Source organism: Corvus kubaryi, unplaced genomic scaffold (assembly GCF_017639235.1).
Source record: "Corvus kubaryi isolate FWS band 111438036 unplaced genomic scaffold, C.kubaryi_AGA036_p1.0 37127, whole genome shotgun sequence".
NCBI lineage: Eukaryota > Metazoa > Chordata > Aves > Passeriformes > Corvidae > Corvus > Corvus kubaryi.
In genome coordinates, this window is record NW_024581032.1 from 838260 (window position 1) to 860933 (window position 22674).

The following is a 22674-nucleotide window of genomic DNA, read 5'->3' on the forward strand; positions in this document are numbered from 1 at the left end:
ATTACTTTGGGATACATGAGGTGCAAAACTCGGATTGGCACATGAGAAAATTCCACAACAATGTCTTGTTTCTACAGCCCCAAAACAGGAAGGACTGTTACCAAAATTAAGGGAGAACAGAAGCCTCCATCTCCTACATGCTCTCCCTGCAATCCCTCTCAGTCCTCACACATCTAAGCACTCATCAACTCAGGGAACAACGTATGGTCCTATGTTTAAAACTTCACAGACTTTTTATATGTAGATCCTCTGCTGCTCTTAGAAAAAACGGCTGGATGACATTTCAGCTCAGGCCCTTCTCAACATATGTTCTTGATCTGATCAAAGCCAGAAGTGCATACTGTCAAAATCTGAGGAATGCTCTGAATTAACAGCAGATGTCTGGCTCCTGGCATAAAATGTAATATGGGGCTGCTATAGTTTTGGAGGGAGAAAGAAAAAGCTGCCTGGATAATCACATAGGAAATGAAAACTGAAAAACCTCTTCATCTTGGCCCTGTGCTCACTTCTATACAATTTGACGTATAGCACTATTGTCTCAGAAGTGTCTCAAGTCCTAGAGCCCATAGAATTATGGGTTTGGGTTGGAAGAGTCCTTAAAGACCATCTCATTCCCCACCCTCTGCATGGGCTGGGACACTTCCTAATAGACCAGGTTGCTCCAAGCTCCCTCAAACCTAGCATTGGACAATTCCAGGGATGGGGCAGCCACAGCTGCTCTGGGAAACCTGTGCCAGGGCCACGCCACCCTTACAGCCAAGAATTTCTTCCCAATATCCATTCTAACCCTGCCCTCTGTCAGTGGGAAGCCATTCTCCCTCGACTGTCCCTCCAGGCCCTTGATGGAAGTCCTTCTCCAGCTCCCCCGGAGCCCTGTTAGGCACTGAGAGGAGCCCTAAGGTCTCTCCAGAGCCTTCTCCAGACTGAACACCCTCAGCTCTCCCAGCCTGTCTCCATAACAGAGGTGCTCCATCTCTTGGAGCGTCTCCATGGCCTCCTCTGGACTCAGTCCAACAGATCCATGTTCTTCCTGTGCTGAGGACCCCAGAGCTGGAGGCAGCGCTACAGGTGGGGTCTCGAGCAGAGGGGCAGAACAGGACAGCGAAGCAGAATACCCTCCCTGACCTCCCTGTCCACGCTGTGGGATCAACCCAGGACCCTGTTGGCTTTCTGGGCTGGCAGTGTATGTGGCTGGGACATGTTTAGTTTTTTATTCACCACCATCTCCAAGGTGGATCATGAAATGCACCTGTTGGTTGGAATGAGGATGCCACATAAGGGGAGCGAGAGCATGCAGTGTTCAGCCCAGCCTTACTGTGTTGGACATGTGCCACCAGGAACAGTGATGGCCCTGGGTCCCTTCTGCCGTGTTTCTCACCTTTGGAGGTTCTTTGTAGGGTTCGCTGTAGAGAGTGCGTATCCTTCTGCGTTCCAGGTATTTGTTATCAGCTGGGGAAGGCTTACTGGTTTCCCCCTTGAACTGAGCACTGTAACTGGTTTCATGGGTCATTTTCTCCTCTGGCGGTTTGTACTGGGGCTTCGCTTTTATCGCTTTCACAGGCTTGACGTCTATCCAGGGTCTGAACTCATTTCTGAAGATCAAAAAGGAAAAGGCTTCAGGAATTAAACCAACAGGAGAGCAGTGATAACATGGGAATGGAGTCTTGCACTGCTCAACCAAGTCTATGTGGAAAGGATTTTGCTTCCATTCGATCAGGTTTACATAGAAACTGGCTCCCAACAATTCATTTTTTACCTCATCCAAAACCCACTGACGCATTATGAGAAATTCAAATGAAATGCAGTCTATTAAAATCAGCCAGTCCTGGACACCCCTTAGCCACACCTGTAAGTAGAGATTTGTATGATTCCACCTATATTGCACCAAATTAGAAAGAACAGTTTTGTTAATTCCATACTAACAGATAAATAACTAAGACTAACATAACTAATTAACACAAAACCAACTTAGAGGTAAACTCAAGCAGAGCAGGGAATGCACAGTTTATCAGATACATTGAAAACTACAGCTTCTCTCTATTAACTGATAGCGGATTCCTGAATTACAGGGAAGAAATAACACCATCTTTCATTTCTTTTGGACTGAGCTGCAACTTCTGGTAGAAAAAGCCCCAAACACAGTTGAAAGTGTGGATCACTGTCTTCTGGACACATTCTGGTTCCCATCCACGGCTTCCTTCTCTTGCTTTTTGTAGTTCTTCCCAATGCAACATCAACAACCTTCCAGGTTTGAAGCAAACCATTTCAATTTCTCTCTGAAAATCACCATTCACCTGAGAATGGGGAAGGAGAAACCCTAAATGTGTTGCTATCTTAGGAGGTTGTACTCAGACATAGATCAAAACAGTGTTTTAAGGATCTAAACTCCAGTGGAAGCCAGGATCTGTCCTAACAGTGCTGATACAAACCCTCTGGGGGGTGAACTTTCCTGGGAAATCACAGAATTGCAGAATGGTTTGAGTTGGCCAGGACCTTAAAGCTCATCTCGTTACAACCCCCTGCCATGGGCAGAGACACCTTCCACCAGACCAGGTTGCTCCAAGCTCTTGTCTTAATTTCAGGAGTTCCAAGGCATTAACCCTTTTAAGTTACAGACCCTGCCCCTCCTGCCTGTTCCACTTAACCACTTTTGGGTTGTATTACTCATTTTCAGCCTGGATTACTAGGTGTCCTGGTTTAAAAGACAGGTGTCTGCCAAGGAAGGTGGGAACCTTCCTGGAATGGGAAAGACGACTCCCTCCTCACTATTATAACTTTGAAATTATGGGGCTTTCAGGCAAAAATAAAGGAAAAGGAGTAACAATTCTTTACTAGAATATATATATATAAATATGTATAAAAACAACGCAGACAAACAACAATGACACCACTACCACCACCAAAACAGAAAAAAATCCCCAATAACAGCCTTTCTCTGCCCATCAAGCGATTTCCCCTTTGGTGTAGGTACGATCACAACCGGCAGTGGGCGCTGTTGGCTCCTGGTGAAGCAGAGGGCGGCCGAAGCAAGCTGTGAGTCTCCCCAGGGCGTAATGGTGAGAGAAGGTGGGGGGTGTTTCGGTTTTTCCCTGGCTCTCACGTGTCCCGAGGGTGTCCTGGCGACGGCAGTAGCAGCCGAGGCTCCAGTAAGCAGCCGCGAGGTGCTCCCTCCGGAGAGAGGGAGGAGACAGGGGCCACGTTTTCCCCTGAGGCGCCCATGCAGATGGTGGATCGTCTTTCTCCCAGACACGGCGGGTGCCGAAAGTCCAACGGCCGCTTCTGCGAGCAGTGATCTCCAACGGCAAGGAGAAATGGCAAGGAAGGCTCAGCTGTAGCAGCGAGTCCCCCTGGGCAGGAGAAGTCCAGCACCAAAACCCACAACCCTCCAAGCGAGGCAAAGACTGACCCACCCCCAGCTAAGAAACTGCCAACCATCACACTGCTTCTCCCCCTCCCCCAGAACCATTCTAATGATATGCCAAAGCCCTGGCTACATCTTTTGTCTTTTAAATCGACGTCCATTCACCATCTCTATGACAACAAATGGAGGAAAATTCCCTAAAGAAAAAAAAAAGAAAACCTAACCCCCAACACTGGGGAAATGAGCTCTGTGTAAGTGGGCTGCCAGTCAATCCCTTCCCGTAATACTTTTGAACATCTTAATCAGCTTCTACCAAATTTGACAAACGGGAATGGAGATACTCGGTTTCACTTTTATGAAGATAAGCAACTGGATTGAGCCCAGAGGATAAGGAAAGCTTAAGTATGGACATGCGCATGTCATCAGAGGATGCTAGGCTGCAAAAGGTCATCTGTTGTCCTGGCTGAAGACAGAACACCATGAGTTGTCCTAGCCCAGTCACCCTGCCTTACCTGCCCTGTCGTCTCTTGCTGCAAGTAAGGCGAAGTCCTTCCGCGAGTTCTAGCCCCTTGACCCAGAGAATACAAGTTGGAGCTCTAGTTGTCGTGGAGGAAGAGCAGGGGGGGTGGGGGAAAGACTGATACTACCTTTCCCTTTGTCCTTCAAACCACAAGCTCGGCTGTGGAGCGCCCATCTTGGTGGGTGTGTGCGTGTGTGTGTCCCTGGCATTTTTGGGTGTCTTTTTGTTCTGGGGGGAGTCTATGAGATTTAGCAATTTTGTATCTAGCAGGTTATTTTTGCCTGTTGCTGTTCTGCTTGTTAGTAAACTGTTACTTTTTCAGTTACCTACTCATAGATGTTCCTTATTGGTGGAAAGGGATTGTTAGAACCTATAAAGGCAGACAACTCATTCCAGAGCGTTCTCCTTTAAATTGTCTCAAACCAAGACAGAATGACAAAGTTCATCTTAAACTCATCAGAAGATAAGAGGTGTCTTTCTAGGATCCACTTGTGTTCCAAAGTAGACTATGTATTTTTGAAAGGAATGAGATAGATTTGTCTTTACAAACTGTGGGTCTGCTGATAGGTAAAAGCTAGATACTGAGAGGTGAAAGAAACAATGGGAGGATTTCCACTGATTGATGAAAGGAGTGAGAGGGATTTGTCTTTACAAACTGTGATAGATAAATGTTACAATATTGGCTTTCTGCAAATGTTAAAATGAGTGATGTTAAAGTAGCTTTATTATTGTGATATATATTATAATAGTGGCTTTCTACAAATACATGCTATATGTAAAAATAGCTTTGTTACAAATAGATGCTATATGTATAATGTTAAAGCAGCTTCGTTATAAAGACATAATAGTGAAATAGCTAATATAGTTATGCTTGTTGGTAATTGAACTGTCTGCTTGGTTGGATAACATCCAACCAACGTGTGTCAAAGACCCCTGCTACTGACACGCCAACTATCAGCAACTACCGCAGAAACCATGGACCAAAGCCCACTCTGAGGATGATAATAAAAACTGACTAAAAGCACAACCAAGAAATGCGCATGCTCTAAAAGGGCGGACCCAAGGAAGAGCCATGCCAAACGTCCTGGAACACGTGAACTAGTTTAAGGAAAAGTTTGAATATGCATAATTGATTATGAATATGCACTAGGCTGATGCAATAGGACAGGTATGTAAAGGGTGTCTCCGAAATAACAGCTGTGCTCTTGGCTGAGTGCCAAGGCACCCGGAGCCGTGAATTTTGCTTTATTATCTTTGTCCCTTATTGTCCTTTTATTAAACTTTTAAATCCTAACAGGAGAGTGAACCTCATCTTTCACACAAACAAACTGTGGGTTTGCTGATAGGTAAAGATAGATACCGAGAGATGAAAGAAGCAATAGGAAGAACCATAAATTCCATAGGAAAAGCAAAAGGGTGGGTATGCATTAGAAGGGGGTCTGTATTAGGCGATTCGGGAAGTCTGTACCTCCCAAGTACCTCAGCCAATGGGGAAAAAGAGAGGGAAATGCGGCTGGGAAATTAGGATAGAAAGGAGGCTGCATCCTCTAACAATTTGAGAGACCCCAGGGGAATGCCCCATGGCCTCTCCCTTTATTCGAATAAAGTAACAGGACTCCTCTGTCTTTTTTTTGGACACAAACCTCTGGTGTTTGTGGATTAATTTTCCTGACATTTTCAATATACGGAAATAAATAAATAAAATGGTGGACTAATTTTCTCTGCCCATATCTATCTGTCCTTAAGATTTCTTTCCTAACAACTTCAGAACCAATTAGCTATTTTCTATTGTATTTGTGGCAGAAGTAGAAATCTCAAAGGTTAAAATCACAATACCTTTCCTCAAGATCAGTGAATGGGCACATGGGGAACATCCAAACAGTGTTCTGCAGCTGAGGGAAAGAGGTAAAATTCACATTTCTCACTCAGTGTCAGGACAGCTGAACAACCAGCCACCACTGGTCATCAGGTCAACCACAGACAAAGGATGAAAGCTGTTGTACTGCGGATGCAGGGAGTGGATTTTAAAGGTGGAACACAAACCAGGATTTATCCAATCTGCTGCTCAAAGAATGCTGGTTTATACAGAAGTCAGTTCTGAAGCAGCATGACTGTATTTCTAGAGCCTGGCAACTTTATTAGCAGCTGTATTATGCAAACATAAACATGCAGGAAGTGACAGGCTTTTCCCCCAAGCCCCTGTGATCTTGGCAGAAAAGGCACAGAAAAGCCTTGTACTCCCTGTGGGCTGTCAGGGAATGATTTCTGCAATAGAGCTTGGCTGTTAATGCAACAAGTCTCATCTAACTGAAAAATGAGACTGCTTGTCTCCACCCTGCTTTGCTGGTCTGAATGCAAATGTAACAATTCTGTGAGTACTCAGCTCCACTGTTCTTGGTGATCGGACTTGACCCTTGACTACATTATGTCTCCCAAGATGAGGCTTTGCACGCAAAGAATGGAATAACAGCCATTCTTAGGTGGATGCGCACTGATGCACTGTGTCTATCAGCTCTGGAGTAGCTCAGCCACAACCTCTGGAGATGGAGGATAGAAGGCTATTGATCTAGAAATCCCATACTTTGTTGACAAACAAATTCTAAATACCAGTATGCCACGTGGATTCAGTGCACATCTAGAAATAATGGGTGGCCCAGAGAAGCTGTGGCTGCCCCATCCCTGGAAGAATTCGAGACCAGGTTGGATGGGGCTTGGAGCAACCTGGTCGAGTGGAAGTTGTTCCTGCCCATGGCAGGAGGGTTGGAATAAGATGACTTCTAAACGTCCTTTACAACCCCAACCATTCTGTGATTCTGTGTTTATATTCTAAATCTAAATCTAAATCCTTTTCAGGCAAATGTTTTAACATCACCAGCTGTTACACTACAAACGGTCCCTTTAAGTATGTGAGAGTGCATGGGCCACATTCATATGGAGTCCTACCACACCTGGAATGGACCAGCCACTCCCTGTTGTTACCACATACACAGAATCAGACTGGTTTAAGTTGAAAGGGACTTATAAGCTCATGTTGTTCCAACTGCCCTGCCATGATGGGCAGGGACACTTCCCACTAGACCACTGAAACATCCAATGTGTCCAGTTCTCCACATCTGCCATCCAGAGCACACAGAGACAGCAGAAGGAGGAGAGAATCTCCACCATTTATGACAGCTACAGCTGGCGCAACAGGCTGGTCTCAAAGTCTATTTATGATATTCAGGCAACACATTAAGTAAGTGTTACTAGAATAAACACAGGCTATTCTCTGTCATCAGTGCCCAGGAACTCAACATGGTTAATTAGAACTAATTCCTAAGTGTCTTCATCTCCACCACAGATGAGTGAGGGAAAACAACTTATTGGGAAGTGCCCTTGGAATATGCCAGCTCCTGAATCCAACCCAACAATTGCTTGGAAAAGCATCAGTTACAATGGGCCAAAATTGTAGCCACGAGTGTGGATCACCATATTTCAGTGTCAGGAAGAGGGAATTTCCTAACGCAGAGTATGAATGAGGAGGCAGGTGCCCTGCTTGGGGCCTGCATCTCTATTGCTTGTAAAGATGAAGGGGATGTCTCAGGAAGGTAACCTAAATCCCCCTTCCAAGTCTGATGACTCTCAATCAAATGTGTCTGATACTGTTTGATGTCACCATGACGTAGTGTTGTCCAAACAGTGCATGGTACAGCTACACTCTTTTAAGGCAGTTGCACTGTACTTCCTGTGCAATGCCCCATTGCTGGAAGGGTTCAAGGCCAGGTTGGACAGGACTTGGAGCAACCTGGTCTAGTGGAAGGTATCCCTGCAGGACAGGGGGTTGGAACTGGATGGTCTTTAAGGTCCTTTCCAACCCAAACCATTCTGTGAGTCTATCATCTGCAACTGGCCTGATTCACCAGGATCTTTATGTCACTCAGAGATGTTGTGTTACACGTTTAAAAACTTCTTATATGCAGCAAAGAAGTGAGAGGAAATTTAGCAGCTTTAAGAGGGTTTTTTTAAAAATTTTTTATTCTGGGTATAGTAAAAATATCTGTACTCTAAGGTACCATATTGGTTGCTCCTGTAACACTAAACCTTATGCTGGTTTGGAGAAAGATCCTGTCATTCTGAGACATCCCTCATTATTGTTTAACATTCCAATACCAGTTTGTGGGGAAGGTGCCCAAAAGTTACAAATTCCTTAGGCAATCTCAAACAAGCCCTGAAAATATTGCTTTCCCCCTATTTTCAGAACACCAGGTCATAGTGGTGTCTGGAGCTTTGCAGAATTCTGCACATCAAATTAGCTCTTGAAGTATTCAAGGAACGTGCTAGAACCCATCCTAAAAGAGGTCGGTCTCACAGCTCACTTAAACCTTTGCTCAAGCAGCAAATATGAACCACGCACCAGCTCCAGTCTGGATGTAGCCAACAGGCACAGCTTTGTCCAGCTCCGAAATTCTTAATCGAAGGGATTTTAAATGCTCTTAATTTTGCTGAGAAAGATTTTAAGAACTGCTCTCTTGGCATGAAATGGAGGGTTGAACTGAAATAGCAGAAAATTACAGGTCTCCTGATTTTCTGCCTTGTTCTGGTCCCAGCCTTAGAAAGAATAATTAGAATCTACACGGAACACAGTGCTGACCTGAAATGGAACTTGAAATAAAACTCAGTGAAAAAGAGTATGAGGCATCAGATGACCTTTAGCAAGCCGAGTTCAACATGAAAATTTCCCAGTGAGGTTAAAGAGAGTTTATCCATCTACAGACCTGATGAGAACATAAGGCTGTACAGGACAGGGCAGATGCCTTACAAATGTATAGGCAGCAGATCTTATCAGATGACAGTAGCCTCGGGAGGTAGTGGCCTGATCTATATCCATTAAAGCCAAGCCTGCTCTCCACATGTATCAGTGAACACAACACTGCTCTTGAGTGAGGTTTCATCCACCCTGCTTGTTTTAATTGCATTTTCCCCTTGACTGAGGATTGCTGAAGGTGGTGGCAGATGAAGGTGACATAAATACCCTCTTTCAGCCCAGCCAGGGTGCATTGGGGTTGAAATGAGCTCCCAGCTGACTCTGGAGATGCTTGTCAAAGCCCCATGTAGGCATGGATTGCCTTTATCTACTGATGTCAAAGGAAAGCCAAAAGGGGGAAGGCACAACAGGACAGGGCAAGGTTTAACCACTTCAAGGCTTCCACCTTCTATGAAGAACTTTAAAGAGAGGCTACATTTGCTCAGCAACAGCACAGGGTGTTCAATGTATTCTGCTGACAGTAGCTCTGCTGGCACTGAGCCAGGCCAATTCCCTCTTCTTGATGCACACATACGAAATAATGAATAATGCAGAAAAAGGAGATGGGGGACTTCATGGTGGAGTCCTGCACAGGAGGGATATTTCTAGCTTAATCTGGAAAAGTACATCTCGATGAAAAAAGAAAAATATTCAGATTTTTCACTGAAAAAGAAGATACTTTACAAAATGTTAGGCCTGAAGCATTTAATTAATTCTAAAATGAAAATTTAATTTTCTTTTTCAGTTTCTTTAATTCTTTACCATCCCATAATTTTTTCCTTATTCTACTCAGGACAACACCAAAGACTATGAATCCTCTTATGATGCAAAACATCAAAGTGCTTCACAAGGAGTATTTCAGAACGTCAGATTTCTCTTTAATGTTTCTCTAAACAAAACAGCAATGAAAAGAAAATACATTTGGGCCAAACTAAGTAGAAAATATGTCTGGGATTTTCAAATTATTTTGCCTTCCTGGAATACAGTGTCACTTGCTCTTAAGTATTCTCCAGCTCTTAAAGCAGGAAAAGAGATGTTTGGTGAAATGAAATAGTGGGAAACCCAAATCCATGATAATGGCTGGTTGAACTCAGTGCTAAAGGAGGACACTGAACTTCAGTATATAATGAGATTTAATTCAGTCATGGCTGTTTAGATGGATATTGGGAGTATTCAGAGTTGTCTTCAGCATTTAACTGCTCCCAAAAAACAACCACGGGCCAAAGCAGGAGTTATTCCATGATGTAGGAATCTCCTCCAACCTCCCTGGGGTTGTCTGGTTCTGGCTGTGATTGGCCGAAGACGCTGGACTACATGGATTCCAGGCAAATTCAGCTCAGAAAGGATTGCTCAGATGAGGAGCAGGCTTGTGTTTCAATCCTAAAGCTGTTCTCTTTGCTAATGTGAACAGGAAGAAATACATTTGGACTCAGCATAAACAGGTGCATCCTCCTGCAAACACAACTGATTTTAAAGACAGCCTGATCAATAGTTCTGCTCTGAAAGAGCCAAAACCTGCCCTCTAACTCATTTCCAGCATCAAAGGAATGCTGGCCCATGCTGAGGTCCCTCATGTCATAGTAAACAGTGCAATGTGCTCTTGCCTCCCAGAGAAATAAACCTTAACTTCTGGGCTGGAGTGATTCCTTGCTTCTGCTGACAGCCTGACATTTTACTGCAACATGTCACCTGCACCCCAAGACACTGGAGCTGTTGGAATGAGTTTAGAGGAGGCAACAGAGATGCTGTGAGGGCTGGAATCCCTCTGCTCTGGAGACAAGCTGGAGACCTGAGGGTTTTCACCTGGAGAAGGCTCCAGGAGACCTTAGAGCCCCTGCCAGTACTTAAAGAGACTCCAAGAGAGCTGGAGAGCAACTTTAGACAAGGGCCTGGAGTGAAAGGACAAGGGGAATGGCTTTCCGCTGACAGAGAGCAGGGTTAGATGGGATATTGGGCAAAAATTCTTGGCTGTGAGGGTGCTGAGGTCCTGTCATTGGTTGCCCAGAGAAGCTGTGACTGCCCCATCCCTGGAAGTGTTCAAGGCCAGGTTGGTCATGGCTTGGAGCAACCTGGTCTAGTGGAAGGTGTCCCTGCCAATGGCAGGGGGCTGGAACAAGATGATCTTTAAGGTCCCTTCTGACCCAAACTAGTCTGTGATTCTGTGATACAACCATTTAATCATGGATATTGCGTTGCCTGAGTGTTAGGGAGGATGAAAGTTTGGTAAGAAAGTTTCACAGATAAGTAGGCTTGACAGAAAGATCTCTGAATGTAGAAACTGAGGATGAGGTAGAAATGGAAGCAAGTTTTGATATAGAGTAAAAGATGTTTTGCTGAAACACTGATCGCTGAGTAACTGAGAAGGCAAAGGTTGGAGATGAGTTGGAAGGAGATTTTTAGGAGTAGGACAAAGGTATGTGACTACAAACAAAGACATGTTTTTCACCAAGTAAATAAGTCTCAAGAAGAGCATAAGTAAATAGAAAACATGTCTTTACCAAAAAGAGAGATATGGCAGGCAAACAAGAAATGTCGATGTAGGAAGAAAAAGAGAGGTTTGAGAATTTTCCGTTGTAAGCTTAAATTGTAACTTACTTACTCTTGTGATTGGGTAATAATGACTATAATATGGTGATGGTAGTAGTTATGATAGGCTATAGGCAAATGTAAAGGTATTGTGTATGGTGCTTATTGGTTGTTATGTATTAAGATACTCTGCAAAGAAAAGTATATAATGCTTTGTAACGTGAATAGAAAGCGGCTTCAGGTATGCCTACAGCTGGAGCTGGCAGCTGTAGGGCTGGCTCTGGATACCCACTCCCTGAAATGCTGTAACTTCGCCTATGCAATAAACAGCTTTCAAGAGAGCCGCCTGAAGTCCAGACATCCTTCGTGAAACTTTCTCCTATACCTGAGGAACATGGAATGTGGGCTTTCAAGAAGGAAGAATTACTGTGCAGGTTGTCATGACTAAAACATCACAAAACCAGGACTGAAGGTGATGGTGAACACTGCAGAAGGCCAAAGAGCTGAGTGAGAAACATAGCTGTGGGTGAGTAACTCTATGAGTAACAGCCCAGCCAGTGTGTAGAGGTACATGTATGATGCAAAAGGGTGAGATAAATCCTCACACTCAGACTCATCTAGGCAGCTTTGTCACACAAAATCAACTTTGTGAACCTCAGGGTAAACACCAGCACCCCCCAGATTGTTTCCTTCTTTCCACTACTGCCTTCACGTTAGATCTGCTCTCCAGCTTCCCCTGCACTCAGTTCCTTGTGCTGCCCAGCCACAGGGAGAGCGTAGTCTGAGCCTCATAAAAGATATCTATCAGCACCTGCAACAGCCCAGGAGCCCAAAGCCATCCCTACACCCTGGCAGCTAAACACCTGCCAAAGGGAGCAGCATGGACTCTGGGGAGCATAACACTGGGAGATCCCACAGCAGAAATCCCAGAAACCAGGAAAAGGTGTATCTGGGGATCTGGAGAGAGGTTAAACTAAACAATACTGAGACCTCCTGGTGTGAATCACCACCTTGTGGAAATCTTCCAGTTTATACCACTCTGAACTTCCCTGCATATTATAAGCTTATGGGTCCTGCTAAGAAAGGGACACATGCTGGCCATTCCATATAGTAGTTTTCATGCTGTCTCCACATAGGCTCAAGCGTGTACAGATGATAAACTCGATATCAGTGTCAACAACGAAGCCAGCCCATCCAGCCTGCTGGAAAAGCTCCCAGGGCGATCACAGCCTGAGCTTGCTTGCAGAAGTAATCCATCTGCAAATGTCATGTTCACCCCTGGAAAATGGGTCAGGATCAGGTCAAAGTTCTGCCAACATCCCCTTTAAATGCCTGTATGTCTATTCTCCAGTGGGTTGGTCTAGGAGCAGCAACTCAGCCCCCATGTCCTCCAAAAGGACAAATGGCTAAAATCTGCCACACAAACAAACAAAGCAGTTCACAGCATGGATGCTTTGACACAACACCATATTTATCAACAGAGTGCTGTAGGATTGGGAAAAGTGTTGCCACAGGCTGATCTGGATAGGCTGCAGGAACCTGAAGAGCATGAGGAGAGCCTGTAGCAGGACTTCTGCCCCTGCCACAGGAAAGCTTATCTGTTGTTTGTTAGCAGGCACAATAACTCAGGGCATCTTGTTTCAGAGCACCACATAAGCCCTGGTGAAAGACAGTTTTGCCTTGTGAGTTATTTTGGTGCCATAGGATTGATGCTTTCAGCTGACAGTAAACATCTTGCTGCGGAAGCAGATGTGGGAAGATAAGCTGAAATTTCTGACTGACAGGCATTTCACTTTACAAACTATAAAAGCTACACCATATTTTCACAAAGCAGAAATCTTCTGCACATTCCTCAGAATGTGTGGAGTCTTCTCCTGAAATCGGGATGCTGACTTTCATGGTTACTCTCCTGGGGGTTGAGTGAAAGGACTTTATGTACCACCTCATCAATTGGTGGTAAATTACATTGATTCCTAACCTAGGAATTTCTTTGCTAGCTGTAATATGGATACATTTATATAATGCACTGTTTTATGTAATCTAGTAGTGGTTCTTTGTTTTATCCTGTGTAGTAAGTAACTCTGTTTAAGGCCTTTTGTCTGTTAATCTCCTGTCTATTCAATAAATAATGCATTTTATAATAGACCTGATTGGCCATTCTTAAGAACTTGCAAGACAGAGCTTTTTAGGTGGAGGTCACCTGAGTAAAGCTGCTGCCAAAAATCTCAACCTAAGGCAGGGCTTGTCTAACACTCTCACTTGATCCATAACAGAGCCAAAGTGCTCTTTTGAGAGTTTGCTGGGCCAAAGAGCATCACATATATGACTCTCTGTTCAAGACAACACACACAACTGCACAGAAATATGGACATGTGAATTAAGTAGGCTCATCTATTAGGGTCCCAGAGATAAAAACCCTTGAGAAGAAACCTTCATGTTGGGAAAAGTGGAAGAAATTGCAAAGACAACATAGCATTGGAAATTCTTCTCCTCTCTAAGTGCAGAGATTTTTTAGTGCAATTCATGGTGAATGCAATGAACTAATTCAAATATCCAATGGGATGCAGAGAAACTGTCAGCTGCCTGCCTCTGCTCATCCCCATGCAAAAAGGACACAATGAATCACTGAATCTTTAAGAAAGACAAAGCCTTCTAAGATCATTGAGTCCAACCAGTCCTCCAGCACTGCCAAGTCCACCACTAACCCATGTTTCCAAGTGCCATATCTACCTGGCCCTGTTAAATCTATCTGTTAAATCCCTCCAGGGAGGGGGACTCTACCACTGCCCTGGGCAGCCTGTGCCAAGGCTGGACAACCCTTATCTGATGGCCTTGTGAGCCTTTGGTTCTAGTGGGATTCTTGGCAGAGAGATGTTTTCAGCACCTCATTTAAAGTGTCTGAAGACAGAAACTGCAGATGAACTAAAAATGCCTTATTTCAGTTCATCAAAAAACTTCAGCACATGCATAGTGGCCCTTAGCTGCTCCACAGATGTAAATATGGACAATAAACAACTTCCTGAATCGAGCTTCATACTGCAAAAGCTACATGTGAATCCACGATGTGACTTGTAAGAGGGGAATCTGGTGCAGCAAGATGTGCTAATGAACACATAGGAAAATGAAGATTGTTAGGCCAAATGAAGCAATTGCATTTCACAAACTCATAGTGTCATCAGTCTTTGACAGAGATCCAGCAGCAGGATGGGGAGAGAAGCCAAAGGCATCACCTTTCAGCAAAGACAGGACAGATGGTTGGTTAAAGAATTGAAGCGCTACTGCCCAAGGAGATGAAGGACAAGTGCATCTCACTGACTGGCAGCGCTGACAACAGCTCTGGTCCAAATTCGTCGAATACTAGAACGGTTGAAGGGACCTTAAAGCTCATGTCACTCTTAATTGCCCTGCCATGGGCAGGGACACCTTTGTAGTGGGTTGAACCTGAGTTGATGGACAGTCTTTTAGACTAATGACGCTTCTCATAATTTACATATTTAAACCGCACGGAAAGGCGCGATTTCCCTTTTGTCCCAGCTCGCCTGCTGGACGGTGCGGGGGGCTCCGAGCGTCCCGGCCCCGCCGGGCCAGGCCGGGGCCACTGCCCCTTCCCCCTTTCCCAACGCCGCGGCAAGGACCCTGGGTCGCTGGGGGGGGGGGACTGTCCGAGAGCCGCAGGCAGCTAAAACCAGCCATAGACTGCTCACAGCTAAACCCATCCAGCGCGGCTTCTGGGGACAGGCGGGTCCCTCTCCTCTCCATGCGGAACCGGCGGAGTCAACGGGAGCCGGCAGAGCCTCCTGTCTGCAGCCAGCACACTTCGTGCTGAAGAAGACACCATGCAGCCAGTGGCACAAAGGGACCGAGGCTTTTTCTACCATAAAGCCTGAACAAGAACACTCTTCAACATGGCAGCTTCAGAGTCAGAGAGGAAGAGAAAGTGAGCCATGTGAGACGAAGCTGGAAATGGCGACGGGAGAAAAGAGGGCGGTGCCGCGATTCTGGCGCGCAGCTTAAAAAAACTTCTTGCATGCCGTGGTAAGAAACTGTAATACCACAGACTGTTTGTCTCTTTAATCCATTTGAAGAACATGGGGGGATGGAGAATCAACGTGTGGCCTGTGAAGATTGTGAAGAGTGCCTATGCCAGGCTATATAGAAGCAGTGAGAGGCTTTTAGAGACTTGTGGCGAAGAAAGCCTTCGTGTGCAGGCAAAAAATAACTTATCCTTAAAAAGATTAATAACCCCATGTGATGGCCTATGTCTTGCAGTGTGAAGGAACTGTGAGATTTTTCATGGGAGAGATGTTCTACACACAGCAGATTGATTGTTGCCGGGCGGGTCTGCTGTTGGTGGCAGTTTGGGAACCATGTGCAACTGAAGGAAAACCCTTTTTTCCTTAAGCATAAGAGAGAGACTTTTCAAGAACTGGAACACTGACTAACATCCCATGTTCTGTTATCCTTTGTGTGAGTTGGGTAAAAGGAGAGAAGTGCTGGAAGGGGGGGGGGGATTTGCTTTAATTTCTTGTTATTTCTCTTTACTTTTAATTCTATTAGTAATAAAACTCTTTCATTGTACTGCAACTGTTTAAGGTTTGTGCCTGCTTTCTCCTAATTCTTACCTCACAGAAGGAAAATAAGTAAGTAATGAATATTTTGAACCAAAACCACTACACTTAATTGGTGTTTCTGCCTGGTTTCGAACTCAACCCACTACAACCTTCCACTATACCAGGTTGCCAGAAGTCCCACACAGCCTGGCCTTGAACACTTTCACGGATGGGACTGCCACAGCTTCTCTGGGAAACCTGTGCCAATGTCCATTCACACTGCTGGGGGGGAGTTCATTAAGTCCATTTACTCTCATAGTGCTGGGCAGGGACTGCTGGGGATACCCTCTCCTGCCGAGACTTTATGGGAAGGTCTGCTGTGAAGCTGCTTGAGCCCATTGTCAGCTCCTGTTTCCTAAATCCTGGCCCTTCTCCAGTATGTGATACTGCATGGGAACTGCGAAGTTTGTCCTTGAGGCAAAAGATGGAGATGGCTGGTGCTTGTGACCACCAGTAAGATTTTGTCTGAATTTCTTCAATTATCATCCAAATCATGGATACAGAAGGATGGATCTCCCTGGAGAAAGGTCAGGACATCACTGTTTGACAAGAAGTAGCTTTTCTGATGCAGCAGTATAATTCAACTTGCTGTATTTTGCTGCTCCCTGCAGGGAATCATTACTTCCCTTCTTCCTCAGTGTTGCTCTTCGATTTCATTTCTAGTCTGCATGACAGTGTAATTGCTCACATGGGAGTAGAAATAGATTAACCAGTAAAGTGGGTAAAGAAGGAAGATGGTGAAAATTAAATAGCTGCTATATTGTTTTGCCACTCCATTGACGATTTGGGCAATATTATTTGCTCCTCACTACAGTAGCTACTATATGACTGTATCTCAATATCCTTTAAATGCTGATTGTGCAGGTGTCCTAATTTAACTGTACACATGAAAAATGGAGAAATTAGTTAATCACATGTCTTGTAGTGATTTATGATGATCGTCTATTCCATGATCCTCTGCTTTACGCCCAAAAATGGTTGTTGTATCTTTAAGGCCCGGGATCGGGTGTGTGCGGGGCCAGGGAGGGGGGAGCTTTGAGCTCTTCGGCTGGTTTGTCCAAAGCCTTACTACCCAGGCGTTCCATGGGCCTGTGCGGTTTGGTTTTGCATGGCTAGCTTGGTTCTGTTGGCCCAGGAGAGAATCTTTTTCCTTCCCTGGCCTTAGAGAATCTGCAGCAGCAATCTTTCAGCTGCCTTTGAAGTGAACTGAGCAGCTGGTAGACTGAGACCAGAGAAGCGCAACTGGCGGCGCTGGGAGACGGATCGCTCCGTTCCAGCCCCCAAACTTCGGGAAGCCAAGACGGGGAGAGAAAGCACAGCAAGAGGCTCCAGCCCAGCTGCTTCGTCTGCTGTGGAGAGGAGGTTAGCGCCAGAGAGTCACCGAATTTTCATCTGCTGCTCAAACTGCTGTGTGAAGCTCCTGTTTGGTTTTTTCCCCTGAGAGAGAAGCTGGCGCCATTTTGTACTGCATGTTGTGAGCGGGTATTTTCCTTGGCATTTTGGGTTTTTGTTTCAGTGTGTGTGTGTGGGTAAGGTCTGAAAGTTTAATATTTAGCAGTTATTTACTTTTTCCCCCCCTTGCCTTGTGGGCATTCTGTTTGTTAATAAAATATTGGGTTTGAGGGTTTTTTTACTTTCAGCCATTAATATTCATTTCCTATTGGTGGAAAGGGAACCCTTTTAGAGGAGACGACTCATTAGAAGGGTGTCTTCTCCTAAATTTGTCTCAAAACTGAGACATCGCAATCTGAGTTTCAGTTAATATACGAAAGCAATTCCAGTATGGGCTTTCACAGAAGAACTAGTCACCTGGTTTCAAATAGTTTACATGTCCGAGGTGGCAACAAGGCAAATAAGAGGAAAAGGGAGGTAATGGATAGGGATCTCCATGAATATTCATGGCGGAGACATTGAGGAACAAAGACCTTGAGCACTAAACAAAGAAGCAGTAAACCAAGTCCCATGGCAAAGTTAGCACCCAGAATATCAATTGAATTGCAGAATGGTTTGGGTTGGAAGGGACATTAAAGACCATCTTGTTCTAGCCCCCTGCCATGGGCAGGGACACCTTCCACTAGACCAGGTTGCTCCAAGCCCCATTCCACATGGCTTTGAACACTTCCAGGCATGGGGCAGCCACAGCTTCTCTGGGCAACCTCTGCCAGGGCCTCACCACCCTCACAGGAAGGAATTTCTTCCCAATATCCCACCTAACTCTGCCTTCTGTCAGTGTAAAGGCATTCCCCCTCGTCCTGTCACCCCTTGTCCAAAGTCCCTCTCTGTGTCTGTTGAAGCCCTTTTAAGTACTAGAAGAGGCTCTAACGTCTCCCCAGAGCCTTGACCCTGTGGTAATTAAGCTTTTCGTGGCACTGGGCTGGAGCAGTGACACACTGCTGAAAGTCCAATGCAAAGAGAGTTTTGAATACCACCTACTTCTTCTGTCCATACTGCTCGTGACAGGTAAATTTATCATCTAACTCTGCAGTGGTCTGGCATTCCTGCCTCCACCTTCAGTGACCCTGCAGAGCTGAGGGAGATGCTGATGTGAGATCACAGCTCTAATTGCTCTCATGCCAATGGATGCCTACAGGATGGACAAGCCTGCAGCTCGGCTCAGAGACCAAGCAACCAGGATAGCCTCTTGTTTTCTGTTTGATCACTGAACTTGGGGTTGTTTTAACAACCAGGTACCACCTAAGTGATCTTAACATCTTTGACATCTCAGAGCCTCCAAGCCAAAAGTACCTCCTGTGAAAGCAAAGCACACACACATGCTTAGGGTCCAAAGACACCCAATTTTATCCCATTTTAGTGTATAAAGTAAAATACAGACATATAATCACAACTTCTTGTATTTATATATGCCTTGGATCCATAATATCATATTCTTCGAAATGGAAAGAGAATTCAAATCCATGATGCTTTATCCATCCTCGAGGCACATCTTCTAGTGGCACTCCCACTGTGCAGAGGTTTAAAATCATAGAATCATGGTATTGTTCAGGTTGGAAGGGAAAGATCATATAGTCCACCTTCCCTGAAATGAGCAGGGATATTTTCAACTAGATCAGCTTGCCCAGATCAGGTCATGGCTTATGGGGATAAATACAAATAAAGTAATTTTAAAAAAGCATAATACTAGTAAAATACATAAATTTTAATATATACAATATAAACATTTATACATACTGTATAAAATGCATAGTAATAAAAATACTGTTGCAGATATTTTTTGCAAGAACTACTCTGGCAGAAAACCCTTGAATCCATCCACTGGGGCACCAGGTGCAACACAATGAATATTCCACAGCAAACATTTTTGCAGCTTGATTAGCTGCATTTCCCCATTTTCAACCATGTTCCAAGTGTGTAACACAAGTCAGGAATAGTGAGACATGCTACACACAACATAGGCAGTGTGACAACAACACATCCTTGAATAATGCAATACAGATGTGGATGAATGCAGATTAACCTACATTTGGTCCGATCGCCCGCCTCTGCCATCCTTGTGTGTGTGTGTATTTGAGCTTGTCCTATTTCTTTACAAAATTTTATACATATTTATAATGAATCTAAAGTATTTTTTAACATTCAAAAGTGTCAAGCCAGTCACTGGCTTTGACTGAATTCTGCTTGTCAGTTTATGCTTTCCTGCGCAATGCCCCCATTGAATGTTTCTGTTGTTGAAATTAAGAGACTGTAATTCTTTTCAACTAGAAAAACCATAACAGATCTGGGTGTGATCTAAGTAGATGAAAGAAGAGAGCTGAGGTTTGAGCAAAGATCTTAAAATAAAGGATTACTAACCTAAGAGAAAGGCTGAGTTGAATTTCCCCTCCCATCTTTACCCTTAAATACTGCGCTATTGCAAAGACTGCAAAATCCAGTTATAAAATTGGTTTGTGCTGTAGACATTAAGGTGCAGTGTTTGCATAACATACATGGAATTACTGGAGAGGAAATGTGGATTATTCCATTGAAATCACCCTTGGTATGAGGAAGGTTGTTGTAAAAAGCACCATGAAAGTCTAGGACAAGGCAGAAGGGGTTTAAACTGGAAGAAGGATGATTTAGATTAGATATTGGGAAGAAATTCCGCCTTGTGAGGGTGGTAAGGCCCTGGCACAGGTTGCCCAGAGCAGCTGTCACTGCCCCATCCCTGAAGTGTTCAAGGCCAAGCTGGATGTGGCTTGGAGTAACCTGGTCTAGTCGAAGGTATCCCTGTCCATGGCAGGGGGCATGGAACTGGGTGGTCTTCTAAGGTCTCTTCCAACCCAAACCCTTCTGCGACTCTGTGACTAAAGTGGGATGAGCAGACAGTTTCAGAGAACAGTATGGGAGAACTGGGAGGTGGGAAAGCTTTGGGAAGAGACAAAGCTTAAAATGCCCATGCATCCTTTTAGGAAACCATACAACACACCAGCACAAGTCACTGGGACTGTGTTGGTGTAATGGGGAGCAGAATAAGGGTCATTAAAGTTTATCACTTTTAACATGTAATACTCAGTTCATTCCACTTCCAGATAACATATCTTTCTTTAGAAGCAATCCCTGCCAGAGGGAGGCACAAAAGTTAGATGAATTGCAGGAAATGATAGAATGGTCTGCATTTTTCCACCCCAAGCTTGGGAAACTGCCAGGATCACTTAAGCATCAATCATGTTATGGGGAGGACTCACAGACTCCAGCTCTTTACGAACTAGATTAGTCCCATGGTACCAAATCTGTAAATACTGGGACCACCAAAGCTGTGTCGGGGGAGTATGGGGAAGAGACAGCAGAAGGCACTGGAACAGATGGCTCTATTGTGAAATCTCCTCCTAATTACTTAAAAAGGAGGACTGATATGAGAGAATGAAGCAGCTCATGGTATCTGCAGATACCACGCTGTCCACACCAAAGCCGTCACAGTGAAATATAAAGGGGTAAGGATGACTGTAGGAAAGCTTTATATGGAAAACGGTGAGAAAGCATGTTATGGAAGAAGGTTGTTTTATAATTAACTGGTTATTTTCAAGGGCTCCTTCAGTGTTTGCAAGGAGTGTGAAGCTCTGAAAACAAAGCTCAGACCAAATGGATTATGTCTTTATATCAAAGGTGCTCATGTTCAGAGGGCCCCACTGTGCTCCATCAAAAGCATGGTGCTGATCACACCAAAAATATCAGGGAGACACACCATTCACACACGCATGAGAAAGAAAATCCCAGGCTATGTGCACAGCTACCTGTGCCAGCAAAGGGGCTCTAGACATGTTGTGTGCAGGAAACAAAGCCTGGAGAGCTGCACAGGATGGGACAAAACCCCAGAAACACTCAAGAGACTCAGAGCCTATTCCCATTTTGGAGAGCATCTTGAGTTGTCATGATTTGCGAAGCTGATGGGATATTATAATGCAGGGATGTCCTGGGGTCTTTTGGCACCTCCAGGCCCAGCCTGAAACATTCAGAGGAGGTTGCAAAATGGGCCACTTGCTTTGAGACAGTGCTGCACTGATGCTCATGTGGCCAGAGGATGGTGCCTCACCTGGTCTAGAGGATGGTGCCATTGTAATGCGGCTGTAAATAGCCTTAAAAATATATTTGGATCATGGAAACCCACTTTCCAAGAAAGGTATCATTAACATAGAACTGAATAAAAATACTCCTCCACTGCATGCTCTCCACATTCACCACCCATGCCAGACCTACCTGCCAAACCCAGCTGCCAGCACACAAAAGGGTGCCCAGCAATCCCTTTCCTTAAGAAAACAAAGCTCCCAGGCAGTAAATTTAGGAACTAAAAATTAAAAGCACCACTTTTATAAGTCTTCTGTGAAGAACTAGAAGGAGGATTTGTTGTTACAATGCACTTCTTCCACACAGCAAATGTTTACAGCCTCTCCAAGCCATTTGTATCCTGCTGGGTTTAATAATTTATCTCATTTGAAAATGAGGCGATCTGCAAATACTTCTTCCTTTGAAGTTGTTCCAAGCTTAATCGAAAAATAAAACATGCTAGGGACAAACATATGCAGCAGGTATTTAATTGAGAGAAGAGATGATGGAAAAAGGCAGAGTTCTCATCTCCCAGGCAGAGCATGCAAGCTTTAAACACACTCTTAGACTGATATTTATTGCAACTGACAGAGCAGAAAGGTTCAGAAAAAGCACTCCTTCCCCTCCCATAAATAATTCACCTCCTGCAGCAGTTCATAAAATGTTTATATTAAGTAATAATTCAATTTTGCATTGCAAAAACCCCCAAACTAACATGCTAGGCAAGAGAAAAATCAACCCAAAGGAAGATGGGGGAAATGATTGCTTGGAAGCGGTCACGTTGGATTTCCTCTGCTAAAGCAGTTAAATGGGGTCATTCTTGCTTTGTTGGGTCAAATCCTGATCTTGCCCTGAATAGGGTGTTTTCCATTGATCTCTGCAACAGCTACATGAAGCCTGCTCTTGAGTCATAGAGTCATAGAATCATTTATATTGGAAATTACCTCTATGATCATCAAGTCCAACCATTAACCCAGCACTGCCAAGCCCACCACTAACCCATGACCCCAAGAGCTACATCCACACACTTTCTGAACACCACAAGACGTTTTCCAGCCAGACAGGGCAGGTTCAGTGGTCCCATATTAAGCTCTGCTGTCAAGAAATGACGCTTTTGATTTCAAGGCACCATGAATGTGAGGAGGCTGTGAGCCCACTAACAGGTTATTTCGTCTTGGTTGCAAAGATACACAAGGTCCAACAACATGGGGTAAGACTCCCAACAGTTGGACCCCAACATGGGCTAGAGGATGAAGAACATGGCAGGGAGGAGAGAGGGCAGTGGGACAATGACTGATGATCAGCAGAAGCCATCAAAATAATAGAAATCAAATGT

General features: G+C 44.6%; 1 protein-coding gene across 1 annotated transcript in view; it reads right to left on the reverse strand.

Moving 5' to 3' along the window:
• MAP6 (microtubule associated protein 6) overlaps window positions 1-22674 on the reverse strand; it is a 47223-nt gene that overhangs the window by 4579 nt on the left and 19970 nt on the right. The window contains exon 2 of the mRNA XM_042021196.1: window positions 1379-1592. Coding sequence (XP_041877130.1) covers window positions 1379-1592 — 214 coding nt within the window. The remainder of the gene's footprint in view (window positions 1-1378; window positions 1593-22674) is intronic.